The sequence below is a fragment of the Ranitomeya variabilis genome, chromosome 8 (genome assembly GCF_051348905.1).
Source record: "Ranitomeya variabilis isolate aRanVar5 chromosome 8, aRanVar5.hap1, whole genome shotgun sequence".
Taxonomy (NCBI): domain Eukaryota; kingdom Metazoa; phylum Chordata; class Amphibia; order Anura; family Dendrobatidae; genus Ranitomeya; species Ranitomeya variabilis.
The window spans coordinates 28,859,651-28,872,661 of NC_135239.1; the positions used below are offsets into that span (position 1 = coordinate 28,859,651).

At 45.7% G+C, this 13,011-nt stretch overlaps 1 protein-coding gene across 1 annotated transcript in view; it reads left to right on the plus strand.

Annotated features, from left to right (window-relative positions):
• LOC143787353 (cytochrome P450 4B1-like) overlaps window positions 1-13,011 on the plus strand; it is a 58,844-nt gene that overhangs the window by 22,178 nt on the left and 23,655 nt on the right. The window contains exons 8-9 of the mRNA XM_077276015.1: window positions 8,356-8,546; window positions 9,027-9,160. Of these exons, the coding sequence (XP_077132130.1) occupies window positions 8,356-8,546; window positions 9,027-9,160 (325 nt within the window). The remainder of the gene's footprint in view (window positions 1-8,355; window positions 8,547-9,026; window positions 9,161-13,011) is intronic.

Consider the following 13,011-nt stretch of genomic DNA (forward strand, 5'->3'; position numbering starts at 1 on the left):
GGAGCACATTCGGGCTCCGCAGCTCATTGCAGCTTTTGAGCGTAGCGAGGCTCAAGGAGGGGGGCCCTAGGAGGGGGGGTAATGTTAGGAGTCGAGTTTCCTCTGCTGTACAGGGGGAATCTCGATCCGTGTCTGCTGCGGTCTCCTATTCTCCATCGGCCGCAGTGGAGCCTGCTCAGCGGAGACATCGGTCCCAGCGTCTCACTGAGCCTGGTTCTGTGCAAAGGGTTACTGCTGCCTCTCCAGGCTCTGCTATTGTACCCTGCACTGATCTGCGGCGAGCAGGCTTTTCTGGGACTAAGTCCTGCTTTGCACACACTGAGCATGCCCAGGGTAAGATCTCTCAGTGGAGATCAAGGGTCACATGCTCAGGTACTGCAGCCAAATCTATTGGTCCTTCTAGGAAGGTCCTGTAGGTACGCAGGCTCTGTAGCAGTCTCTCATTGGTCCTTTTTAGGAAGGTCCTATACGTGCTGCAGCTATTTAAGGCTCGCATGGCCGCACGGCCATGAGCTAGTATCTTCCAAAGTTACGTGCTTTGCGCCACTGTGGTCATGTGCTTGAATGTGTTCAGGGACCCGGCTGAAATAAGCCCCTAGAATGCTGGCACCTCCGGCGAGGAGTGTTGTGTGCATGCATGACCACTGACTGCTCTCGTCTGGGTAGTTAGCCTGTGCCTCTGTGAGAGTTAACAGGGCACAGAGCTTTGCTTTCTCGGCCGCTCTGTGAAGTTAACAGAGCTGGTTCATACCGCCATATTGTGCCGCCATTCACTTAGCAGCAGGATCTTTCCTGCACGGTGGATCCCGGGTTGCGAACGCACCAATCCCATCAATAAATATATTCGGTGCGTTCCGCAAACCCTAACACAGTGTAAGCCCCCTGACAAAGGACCAGTTCTGAAATGCACGTCGGGGCGTGTGCTGCACTAGAGACACCCGACACCCAGGTAATTGACTCCTTAGCCCACAGGACTCTGCCTTCATTGCATCTATCACTCCAGTCACTTGTCTGACATGATCCATTGTGACCATTTCAATTAATCCTTTTACTACACTGCCATGTAGTCCATTGACTAAATTCAACTTTTAACTATATAAAACTTTTTGGCCGGGGACACACTTAACGTATAAAAAAACGGTCCGTTTTTCACGGCCGAGAATCGCACAAATGTTTCAAAAACAGTGATCCGTGTGCAGTGCGAGGATGCGATTTCCTCGCATCAAATGATCCGTGTGACATCCGTATGGCATCCGTATGCCGAGATTTTCTCGCAAGCTTGCAAAACCGACATCTAATGGATTTATGTGCTCAAATGTTCGGGAAAACATATAAACAGTATATATATATATATATATATATATATATATATATATATATATATATATATATATATGTCATTGAGACACATATATATATTGTGTATTTATATTTCATTCAGCGCGATATCTGTGAAAAGCCGGTAATTCAATTGCCGGCTTTGCATTTCTCCTTCACAAACCCGACAGGATATGAGACATGATTACATACAGTAAACCATCTCATATCCCCTTTTTTTTTTGCATATTCCACACTACTAATGTTAGTAGTGTGTATGTGCAAAATTTGGCCGCTGTAGCTGCTAAAATAAAGGGTTAAATGGCGGAAAAAATTGGCGTGGGCTCCCGCGCAATTTTCTCCGCCAGAATGGTAAAGCCAGTGACTGAGGGCAGATATTAATAGCCAGGAGAGGGTCCATGGTTATTGGCCCCCCCGTGGCTAAAAACATCTGCCCCCAGCCACCCCAGAAAAGGCACATCTGGAAGATGCGCCTATTCTGGCACTTGGCCACTCTCTTCCCACTCCCTGTAGCGGTGGGATATGGGGTAATGAAGGGTTAATGCCACCTTGCTATTGTAAGGTGACATTAAGCCAGATTAATAATGGAGAGGCGTCAATTATGTCACCTATCCATTATTAATCCAATTGTTTGAAAGGGTTAAAAAACACACACATACATGATTTAAAAGTATTTTAATGAAATAAACACAGCGGTTGTTTTAATAATTTATTGCTCTCTCAATCCATTTTCAGACCCTCGCTTGGCAAAACAATAAACACACAATATACATACCTTCTCTGATGTCCTATCACGTCCCACAAGGTAATCCATCTGGAGGGGTTAACTAATATTACAGGCACGAGCTGCGATAAACCACTCGCTCGTGTCTGTAATCCCCGGGTGCTGAAAGGAAAGCAGTGATCTATACTTACATTCAGTCGCGGTGATGCGCCCCTGCTGGATGTTCTCATGAACTGCAGCCTGGGAACTTTTTCCCACGCTCCAGGTCATATGAGGACATCCACCAGGGGGCGCATCACCGCGACTGAAGGTAACTATAGGTCATTGACCTACATTTCCTTCAGTCGCGGTGATGCGCCCCCTGGTGGATGTCCTCATATGACCTGGAGCGTGGGAAAAAGTTCCCAGGCTGCAGTTCATGAGAACATCCAGCAGGGGCGCATCACCGCGACTGAATGTAAGTATAGATCACTGCTTTCCTTTCAGCACCCGGGGATTACAGGCACGAGCGAGTGGTTTATCGCAGCTCTGCCTGTAATATTAGTTAACCCCTCCAGATGGATTACCTCGTGGGACGTGATAGGACATCAGAGAGGGTATGTATATTGTGTGTTTATTATTTTGCCAAGCGAGGGTCTGAAAATGGATTGAGAGAGCAATAAATTATTAAAACAACCGCTGTGTTTATTTCATTAAAATACTTTTAAATCATGTGTGTGTGTGTTTTTTAACCCTTTCATACAATTGGATTAATAATGGATAGGTGTCATAATTGACGCCTCTCCATTATTAATCTGGCTTAATGTCACCTTCCAATAGCAAGGTGGCATTAACCCTTCATTACCCCATAGCCCACCGCTACAGGGAGTGGGAAGAGAGTGGCCAAGTGCCAGAATAGGCGCATCTTCCAGATGTGCCTTTTCTGGGGTGGCTGGGGGCAGATGTTTTTAGCCACGGGGGGGCCAATAACCATGGACCCTCTCCTGGCTATTAATATCTGCCCTCAGTCACTGGCTTTACCACTCTGGCGGAGAAAATTGCGCGGGAGCCCACGCCAATTTTTTCCGCCATTTAACCCTTTATTTCAGCAGCTACAGCGGCCAAATTTTGCACATACACACTACTAACATTAGTAGTGTGGAATATGCAAAAAAAAGGGGGATATGAGATGGTTTACTGTATGTAATCATGTCTCATATCCTGTCGGGTTTGTGAAGGAGAAATGAAAAGCCGGCAATTGAATTACCAGCTTTTCTATAGAACACCGCTGCGTATTTCTCGCAATGCACACGCATGGTCCGTGTGTAATCCGATTTTTTCTCGCACCCATAGACTTGCATTGGCGAGTCTCGGCCGAGATACGCTGACAATCGCAGCCTGCTGCGAGTTCCCTCGGATCCGAAATACGGTGGAGAAAATATTGGATGATGGGAGCTGAACCATAGATTAACATTGAGCCGAGTGCTATGCGATTTTTTATCGCATAGCACTCGTCCGTATTACGGTCTAGTGTGACCCCGGCCTTATTCATCTATTTTTCTCACCGTGCTCTTTGCAGCTTACACTAGCACGCTTGAGTATTTTTGTGTTTTTTTTTTAAATTAATTTATAACTATTGTCCATATACCGTGTGTATATATATATATATATATATATATATATATATATATATATATATCTATATTCTTGGCATTCTCTTGATGAGCTTCAATAGGTAGTCACCGGGAATGGTTTTCACTTCACAGGTGTGCCTTGTCAGGTTTAATAAGTGGGATTTCTTGCCTTATAAATAGTGTTGGGACCATCAGCTGTGTTGTGGAGAAGTCTGGTGGATACACAGCTGATAGTCCTACTGAATAGACTGTTAGAATTTGTGTTATGGCAAGAAAAAAGCAGCTAAGTAAAGAAAAAATGGCCATCATTACTTTAAGAAATGATGGTCAGTCAGTCCGAAAAATTGGGAAAACTTTGAAAGTGTCCCCAAGTGCAGTGGCAAAAACCATCAAGCGCTACAAAGGAACTGGCTCACATGAGGACCGCCCCAGGAAAGGAAGACCAAGAGCCACCTCTGCTTCTGAGGATAAGTTTATCTGAATCACCAGCCTCAGAAATCGCAGGTTAACAGCAGCTCAGGTTACAGACCAGGTCAATGCCACACAGAGTTCTAGCAGCAGACACATCTCTACAACAACTGTTAAGAGGAGACTTTGTGCAGCAGGCCTTCGTGGTAAAATAGCTGCTAGGAAACCACTGCTAAGGACAGGCAACAAGCAGAAGAGACTTGTTTGGGCTAAAGAACGCAAGGAATGGACATTAGACCAGTGGAAATCTGTGTTTTGGTCTAATGAGTCCAAATTTTAGATCTTTGGTTCCAACCACCGTGTCTTTGTGCGAAGCAGAAAAGGTGAACGTTTGGACTCTACATGCCTGGTTCCCACCGTGAAGCATGGAGGAGGTGTGATGGTGTGGGGGTGCTTTCCTGGTGACACTGTTGGGGATTTATTCAAAATTGAAGGCATACTGAACCAGCATGGCTACCACAGCATCTTGCAGTGGCATGCTATTCCATCCGGTTTGCGTTTAGTTGGACCATCATTTATTTTTCAACAGGACAATGACCCCAAACTCACCTCCAGGCTGTGTAAGGGCTATTTGACCAAGAAGGAGAGTGATGGGGTGCTACACCAGATGACCTGGCCTCCACAGTCACCAGACCTGAACCCAATCGAGATGGTTTGGGGTGAGCTGGACTGCAGAGTGAAGGCAAAAGGTCCAACAAGTGCTAAGCAAAACGTCCACGACCAATCAGCCACGGGCACAGTCCGGCGGCAAAATGGCCGCTCCTTACTCCCCGCAGTCAGTGCCCGCTCCATACTCCCCCCCCCCCCCCCCCAGTCAGCGCTCACACAGGGTTAATGGCAGCGGTAACGGACCACGTTATGCCGCGGTGTAATGCACTCTGTTACCGCTGCTATTAACCCTGTGTGACCAACTTTTTACTATTGATGCTGCCTATGCGGCATCAATAGTAAAAAGATCTAATGTTAAAAATAATAAAAAAATAAAAAATAGTTATATACTCACTGTCCGTCAGCCCCTCGGATCCAGAACCGGCCTTTCCCGCTCCTCGCGACGCTCATGTGACCGCTTAATGCATTGCGGTCTCGCGAGATGATGACGTAGCGGTCTCGCGAGACCGCTACGTCATCATCTCGTGATACCGCAATGCACTCTTGGGACCGGAGCGCGCGAGGAGCATCGGTAAACGCTTCGCCTGGATCCGGGGCCACCGGAAGGCGAGTATATAACTATTTTTTATTTTAATTCTTTTTTTTAACAGGGATATGATGCCCACATTGCTATATACTGCGTGGGCTGTGCAATATACTACGTGGGCTGTGCAATGTACTACATGGGCTGTGCAATGTACTACATGGGCTGTGCAATATAATGCGTGGGCTGTGCAATATAATACGTTGGCTGTGCAATATACTATGTGGGCTGTGCAATATACTATGTGGGCTGTGCTATATACTACGTGGGCTGTGCTATATACTACGTGGCTGTGCAATATACTACATGGCTGTGCTATATACTACGTGGGCTGTGCAATGTACTGCGTGGGCTGTGCAATGTACTGCGTGGGCTGTGCAATATACTACGTGGGCTGTGCAATATTTTACGTGGGCTGTGCAATATTTTACGTGGGCTGTGCAATGTACTACGTGGGCTGTGCAATGTACTACGTGGGCTGTGCAATGTACTACGTGGGCTGTGCAATATACTGCGTGGGCTGTGCAATATACTGCGTAGGCTGTGCTATATACTACGTGGGCTGTGTTATACACTATGTGGCCTGTGTTATACACTACGTGGGCTGTGTTATACACTACGTGGGCTGTGTTATACACTATGTGGCCTGTGTTATACACTACGTAGCCTGTGTTATACACTACGTGGCCTGTGTTATACACTACGTGGGCTGTGTTATACACTGCATGGGCTGTGTTATATACTGCGTGCGTGGGCTGTTATATACTACGTGAGTTGTGTTATATGCTACGTGGGCTGTTATAAACTACGTGGCTGTGTTATATGCTATGTGGGCTGTTATACACTCCGTGGGCTCTGCTATATACTCTGTGGGCTGTGCTATATACTCCGTGGGCTGTGCTATATACTCTGTGGGCTGTGCTATATGCTACGTGGCTGTGCAATATACTACGTGGCTGTGCTATTTACTACGTGGGCTGTTATATACTACGTGGCTGTGGCATTTACTACGTGGGCTGTTATATACTACGTGGCTGTGCTATATACTACGTGGCCGGCCGCGAACAATCAACGACAGACAGTCGGGTTGCGAATTGGCGTGGGATTTGAACCACGCTTCGCTAATTGGTCGCAGCCGGCCGAATCCTGTGTATTCAATGTATTATTCTAAAATCTTCATAAATAAACTATATACATATTCTAGAATACCCGATGCGTTAGAATCGGGCTACCATCTAGTAAGACATAATTTCAGTTGTTTCACACTTTTTTGTTAAGTATATAATTCCACATGTGTTAATTCATAGTTTTGATGCCTTCAGTGTGAATGTGCAATTTTCATAGTCATGAAAATACAGAAAAATCTTTAAATGAGAAGGTGTGTCCAAACTTTTGGTCTGTACTGTATATATACCGTATTTGTTATTTGGTCCACATATGTTTGGTTGACTATTTTTGTTTTTTCACTTAGTACATTTTCTTTGTTTGCTTTTTTAGCCACTCATGCTGCTATATATATACCCGTATTTTCCGGCGTATAAGACGACCTTTTAACCCTTGAAAATCTTCTTAAAAGTCGGGGGTCGTCTTATACGCTGGGTGCAGACCAATGTGCATATGGTGGGTGGGGGGGAGTGGAGTATCCTCCTATTACCTCATTGTGGCAGCGTGGGGTTTCTGTGCGGGTGAGCGGCGGCGGCAGCTCCTCTTTGTGCCACGTGGGTGCTCTGTGCTGTGGGGCGGCGGCAGATCTTCGTGCAGCGTCGGGGCTCCGCCGGCATTTCCTCAAAGCCCGGAGGCACCGGCAGCTCCATTGCTGCGATGCGGTGGCCTCCGGGAAAATGGCCGCTGGGGGCGGCGCATGCTCAGATTAAGATCTCATCCCGAAACGCGCGTCAGGGTGTACGTTGTGGCAGTCTGGACTCTGGGTAACTATGTGTATTCACTAGCCTAATATCTATTGTGAATTGTTGTTTACTTTATGTTTTACTCCTGGCTGTGATGTGCAGAGAAACACTTAGTTATAAGGCTCTTCAGCAATCTTATTTATTATGTATTGCATCATCTTTAGAAATCGTATTTATTATGTATTGCATCATCTTATTGAATTCTGTAGTCCTGTAGAATATTTTGGTCCACATGTACATGTAATTTTCTATTCTAATTATTCCAAATATTGTGCTTTCTATTTGAATCACCTGTGGTGATCTACTATTAATGCTATCTGTATATTTATTATTAGTGCTGGACCGGTTTTTACACCACTGCCCGATGTTTGCGTGTCTTTTTCATTCCTTTTTGTATGAAATCATCCCTTTTTTTAATTGTGTTTTAAATATGGTTTAATAAAATTATATTTTTATATGGATTTTTGGAGGACTTTTCTTTCTTTGGTTTTCCTAATTTTCACGGTCCTCCGTGTTTATATTGTAGGGCATTCTTTTGTGCTTTAGGTGTGAACAGGTGCTTACCTAGAGTCACCAACTCATATACAATCAAATAAATAAGGCAGCACTCTGTAGCGCCAAAACTTGCAAACATGAAATATGAAAATTGAATTGCATTACCACTCTAGAAATATGAAAGTTTAGCACATAAATTGGCCAACTCATGTGTACCTGGAAGCCACGTTAAAGCGTTTATCAATTCCATTTTCATATTTCGTGTAGCTATGGCGCTACAGAGTGCTGCCTTATCTATTTGATTGTATATGAGTTGGTGATTCTAGGTAAGCACCTGTTCACACCTAGTCCATGTTTGGATGTGACAGTCACTTTTTGGAAATCTGTTCCCTCACCCAACTTGTGTACCCCCCACCTGCTCATAATGATCATAAGATTTATATCGATAACTTGTACCGCTGGGCTACTGGTACAAAGGTTGAAAACCTAGTTTGTATAGTAGCTCCAAAGTTTGTTATTGCAAGTGGACAACCTATTCTCCAGTCATCTGGGATACAGCATCTCTAATTCACCGTAGCCGGTTGAGCTTAAATACGTAACATGTATTATTATTATTAGGATGAAAATGGTCATGGTCTACCTGATGAAGACCTGCGGGCAGAGGTGGACACTTTTATGTTTGAAGGGCATGATACAACAGCCAGCGGCATCTCCTGGATATTATACTGCATGGCTAAATACCCCGAACACCAGGAGAAATGCCGTGAGGAGATCAGAGAGGTCTTGGGAGATCGGACCACAGTGGAGTGGTGAGAGTTTCTAATTTTCAGCACTTATGTACATGATTACTGTCATATATTATAACAGAGGAGGTCTGGGGGCTGGCATGTTTTCTCTATATGTTCCCCTCTCCCATTCCTTGTGTTCTATAGTGCAGCTCTGCTTATTCTCATGAGCTGTATTCATGAAGCCCACCCACTATTTAACAGGTTAAAGGCCAACTTCTATGTAAAATAACCCTGTGGCATTTGTACTATACATCCCATAAAGCTGGACAGATCTCTTACCAGTACCATCTTTCTCCAGATGTCCCATGCACCCCATCAGGCTGCCTCTATGGTACATACACCCTTGTTTTTTGGAATTGGAAAATGGAAGAAATATTATGATGAATCCTTAGTAAACTTTGTTCAACCAAATGGCCTAAATCTTTATCAACCTGTTTCCTTATCCTGTAAAGCAGTCTGTATGCCTGAAGGTTATATTTTATCATTAATTCTGCATTCCAGGGAAGACCTGGGAAAGCTGCAATACACCACCATGTGCATTAAGGAAAGCATGCGTCTCTTTCCTCCTGTACCGGAAATTGTTCGCCAACTTCAAGAACCAATCACGTTCTTTGATGGACGGAGCCTGCCCAAAGGTGGGTGACATCATAAAAAAGTGACTCTATCTACATTTAAAAACTTACAATTCATCTATCTATCTATCTATCTATCTATCTATTATCTATCTATTATTATTATTATACATTTATATAGCGCCATTTATTCCATGGTGCTTTACATGTGAATACGGGGCAAATATAGACAAATACATTAAACATGAGCAAAAAAACAAGGCACACAGGTACATAAGGAGGGAGGACCCTGCTCGCGAGGGCTCACAGTCTGCAGGGGATGGGTGAGGATACACTAGGAGAGGGTTAAGCAGGTTGTGCGGCGGTTCAGTAGGTTGAGGATCACTGCAGGCTGTAGGCTTGTCGTAAGAGGTGAGTCTTCAGGTTCTTTTTGAAGGTTTCTATGGTAGGCGAGAGTCTGATGTGTTGGGGTAGAGAGTTCCAGAGTATGGGGGAAGCTTGGGAGAAGTCTTGGATGCGGTTGTGGGAAGAAGAGATGAGAGGGGAGTAGAGAAGGAGGTCTTGAGAGGATCGGAAGTTGCGTGTAGGTAGGTACCGGGAGACCATGTCACAGATGTATGGAGGAGACAGGTTGTGGATGGCTTTGTATGTCATTGTGAGGGTTTTGAACTTGAGTCTCTGGGCGATAGGAAGCCAGTGAAGGGCTTGGCATAGGGGAGAGGCTGGGGAATAGCGGGGAGACAGGTAGATTAGTCGGGCAGCAGAGTGTAGGATGGATTAGAGGGGTGCCAGAGTGCTAGAGGGGAGTCCAGAGAGTAGGACGTTGCAGTAGTCAAGGCGGGAGATGATAAGGGCATGCACTAGTGTTTTTGCAGTGTCGCGGTCAAGGGATGCACGGATCCGGGAAATATTTTTGAGTTTGAGACGGCAGGAGGAGGCAAGGGCTTGGATATGTGGGCTTGAAAGAGAGGGCAGAGTCGAGGATCACCCCGAGGCACCAGGCATGTGGGACTGGGGAAAGTGAGCAGCCATTGACATTGATGGATAGGTCTGGTGGAGGGGTAAAGTGAGATGGGGGAAAGATGATGAATTCTGTTTTGTCCATGTTCAGTTTAGAAAGCGAGCAGAAAAGAAGGCTGAAATAGCAAACAGACAGTACGGGATTTTGGTAAGTAAGGAGGTGAGGTCAGGTCCGGATAGGAAGATCTGAGTGTCATCGGTGTAGAGATGGTACTGCATACCGTGGGATTCTATGAGCTGTCCCAGGCCGAAGGTGTAGACGGAGAAGAGTAGGGGTCCTAGAACAGAGCCTTGAGGAATACCGACTGACAAGGGGCGAAGTGAGGAGGTGGTGTGGGGGTGGGAGACTGTTGGGAAGCGGCAGAATTATACTGCCAGAAATTTAGAAAATGGTCTGTGCTCACTAAATGGAATGAGGATGTTTTGGCAGCAATTTTCAGAAAGGGTCTTTCTGAAGCCCTTAAAGATGTTATGGTGGGGTTCCCCACGCCGGCTGGTTTGAGCGAATCTATGTCTCTAGCCATTCAGATTGATCGGCGTCTGCGCAAGCGCAAAGTTGTGCACCATATGGCGGTATCCTCTGAGCAGAGTCCTGAGCCTATGCAATGTGATAGGATTTTGACTAGAGCGGAACGGCAGGGATTCAGACGTCAGAATAGGCTGTGTTTTTACTGATGTTATTTCTGATTGCCCTAAGCGTACTAAGAGGGTCGCTAGGTCTGTTACCATCAGTACTGTACAGCCTAAATTTCTCTTATCTGTGACCCTGATTTGCTCATTATCGTCCTTTTCTGTCATGGCATTTGTGGATTCAGGCGCTGCCCTGAACTTAATGGACTTGGAATTCGCCAGGCGCTGTGGTTTTTCCTTGCAGCCTTTGCAGAGCCCTATTCCTTTGAGGGGGATTGATGCTACACCATTGGCCAAGAATAAACCTCAGTATTGGACTCAGCTGACCATGTGCATGGTTCCAGCACATCAGGAAGATTGCCGTTTTCTGGTGTTGCATAACTTGCATGATATTGTTGTACTGGGTTTTCCATGGTTACAGGAACATAATCCGGTGCTGGATTGGAAATCTATGTCTGTGACTAGTTGGGGTTGTCAAGGGGTACATTGTGACATTCCTTTGATGTCAATTTCCTCTTCCCCCTCTTCTGAAGTCCCTGAGTTTTTGTCGGATTTCCAGGATGTATTTGATGAGCCCAAGTCCAGTTCCCTTCCTCCACATAGGGACTGTGATTGTGCTATTAACTTGATTCCTGGCTGTAAGTTCCCTAAGGGCCGACTTTTCAATCTGTCTGTGCCAGAGCATGCCGCCATGCGGAGTTATGTCAAGGAGTCTTTGGAGAAGAGGCATATTCGGCCGTCCTCGTCACCATTGGGAGCGGGATTCTTTTTTGTTGCCAAGAAGGATGGCTCCTTGAGACCCTGTATTGATTATCGCCTTCTTAATAAGATCATGGTCAAATTCCAATACCCTTTGCCTTTGCTTTCTGATTTGTTTGCTCGGATTAAGGGGGCTAGTTGGTTTACTAAGATTGACCTTCGAGGGGCATATAATCTTGTTCGTATTAAACAGGGTGACGAATGGAAAACTGCATTTAATATGCCCGAAGGCCATTTTGAATACCTTGTGATGCCTTTCGGGCTTTCTAATGCTCCTTCTGTATTTCAGTCCTTCATGCATGATATTTTCCGCAATTATCTTGATAAATTCATGATTGTGTATTTGGATGATATTTTGATTTTTTCCGATGATTGGGAGTCTCATGTGAAGCAGGTCAGGATGGTATTCCAGATCCTTCGTGATAATGCTTTATTTGTGAAGGGGTCTAAGTGCCTATTTGGAGTTCAGAAGGTCTCTTTTTTGGGTTTTATTTTTTCTCCCTCGTCTATAGAAATGGATCCTGTTAAGGTCCAAGCCATTCATGACTGGATTCAACCCACATCGGTGAAGAGCCTTCAGAAATTTTTGGGCTTTGCTAATTTTTATCGCCGTTTCATTGCCAACTTTTCCAGTGTGGTTAAGCCCCTGACCGATTTGACGAAGAAAGGTGCTGATGTGACGAATTGGTCCTCTGCGGCTGTTGAGGCCTTTCAGGAGCTTAAACGCCGATTTACTTCTGCTCCGGTGTTGCGCCAACCAGATGTTTCTCTTCCTTTTCAGGTTGAGGTTGACGCTTCTGAGATTGGGGCAGGGGCCGTTTTGTCTCAGAGGAATTCTGATGGTTCTTTGATGAAACCGTGTGCCTTTTTTCCAGAAAGTTTTCGCCTGCGGAGCGCAATTATGACGTTGGCAATCGGGAGTTGTTGGCTATGAAGTGGGCATTTGAGGAGTGCCGACATTGGCTTGAGGGAGCCAAGCACCGCGTTGTGGTCTTGACCGATCATAAGAATCTGATTTACCTCGAGTCGGCCAAGCGGCTGAACCCTAGACAGGCTCGATGGTCCCTGTTTTTCTCCCGTTTTGATTTTGTGGTCTCGTATCTTCCGGGATCTAAGAATGTTAAGGCTGATGCCCTCTCTAGGAGTTTTTTGCCTGATTCTCCTGGAGTCCTTGAGCCGGTTGGCATTCTTAAAGAAGGGGTGATTCTTTCTGCCGTCTCCCCTGATTTGCGGCGGGTGCTTCAGGAATTTCAGGCTGATAAACCTGACCGCTGTCCAGTGGGGAAGCTGTTTGTTCCTGATAGATGGACTAGTAAGGTAATTTCTGAGGTTCATTGTTCAGTGTTGGCTGGTCATCCTGGGATTTTTGGTACCAGAGATTTGGTTGCTAGGTCCTTTTGGTGGCCTTCCTTGTCGCGGGATGTGCGTTCTTTTGTGCAGTCCTGTGGGGCTTGTGCCCGGGCCAAGCCTTGCTGTTCCCGCGCTAGTGGGTTGCTTTTGCCTTT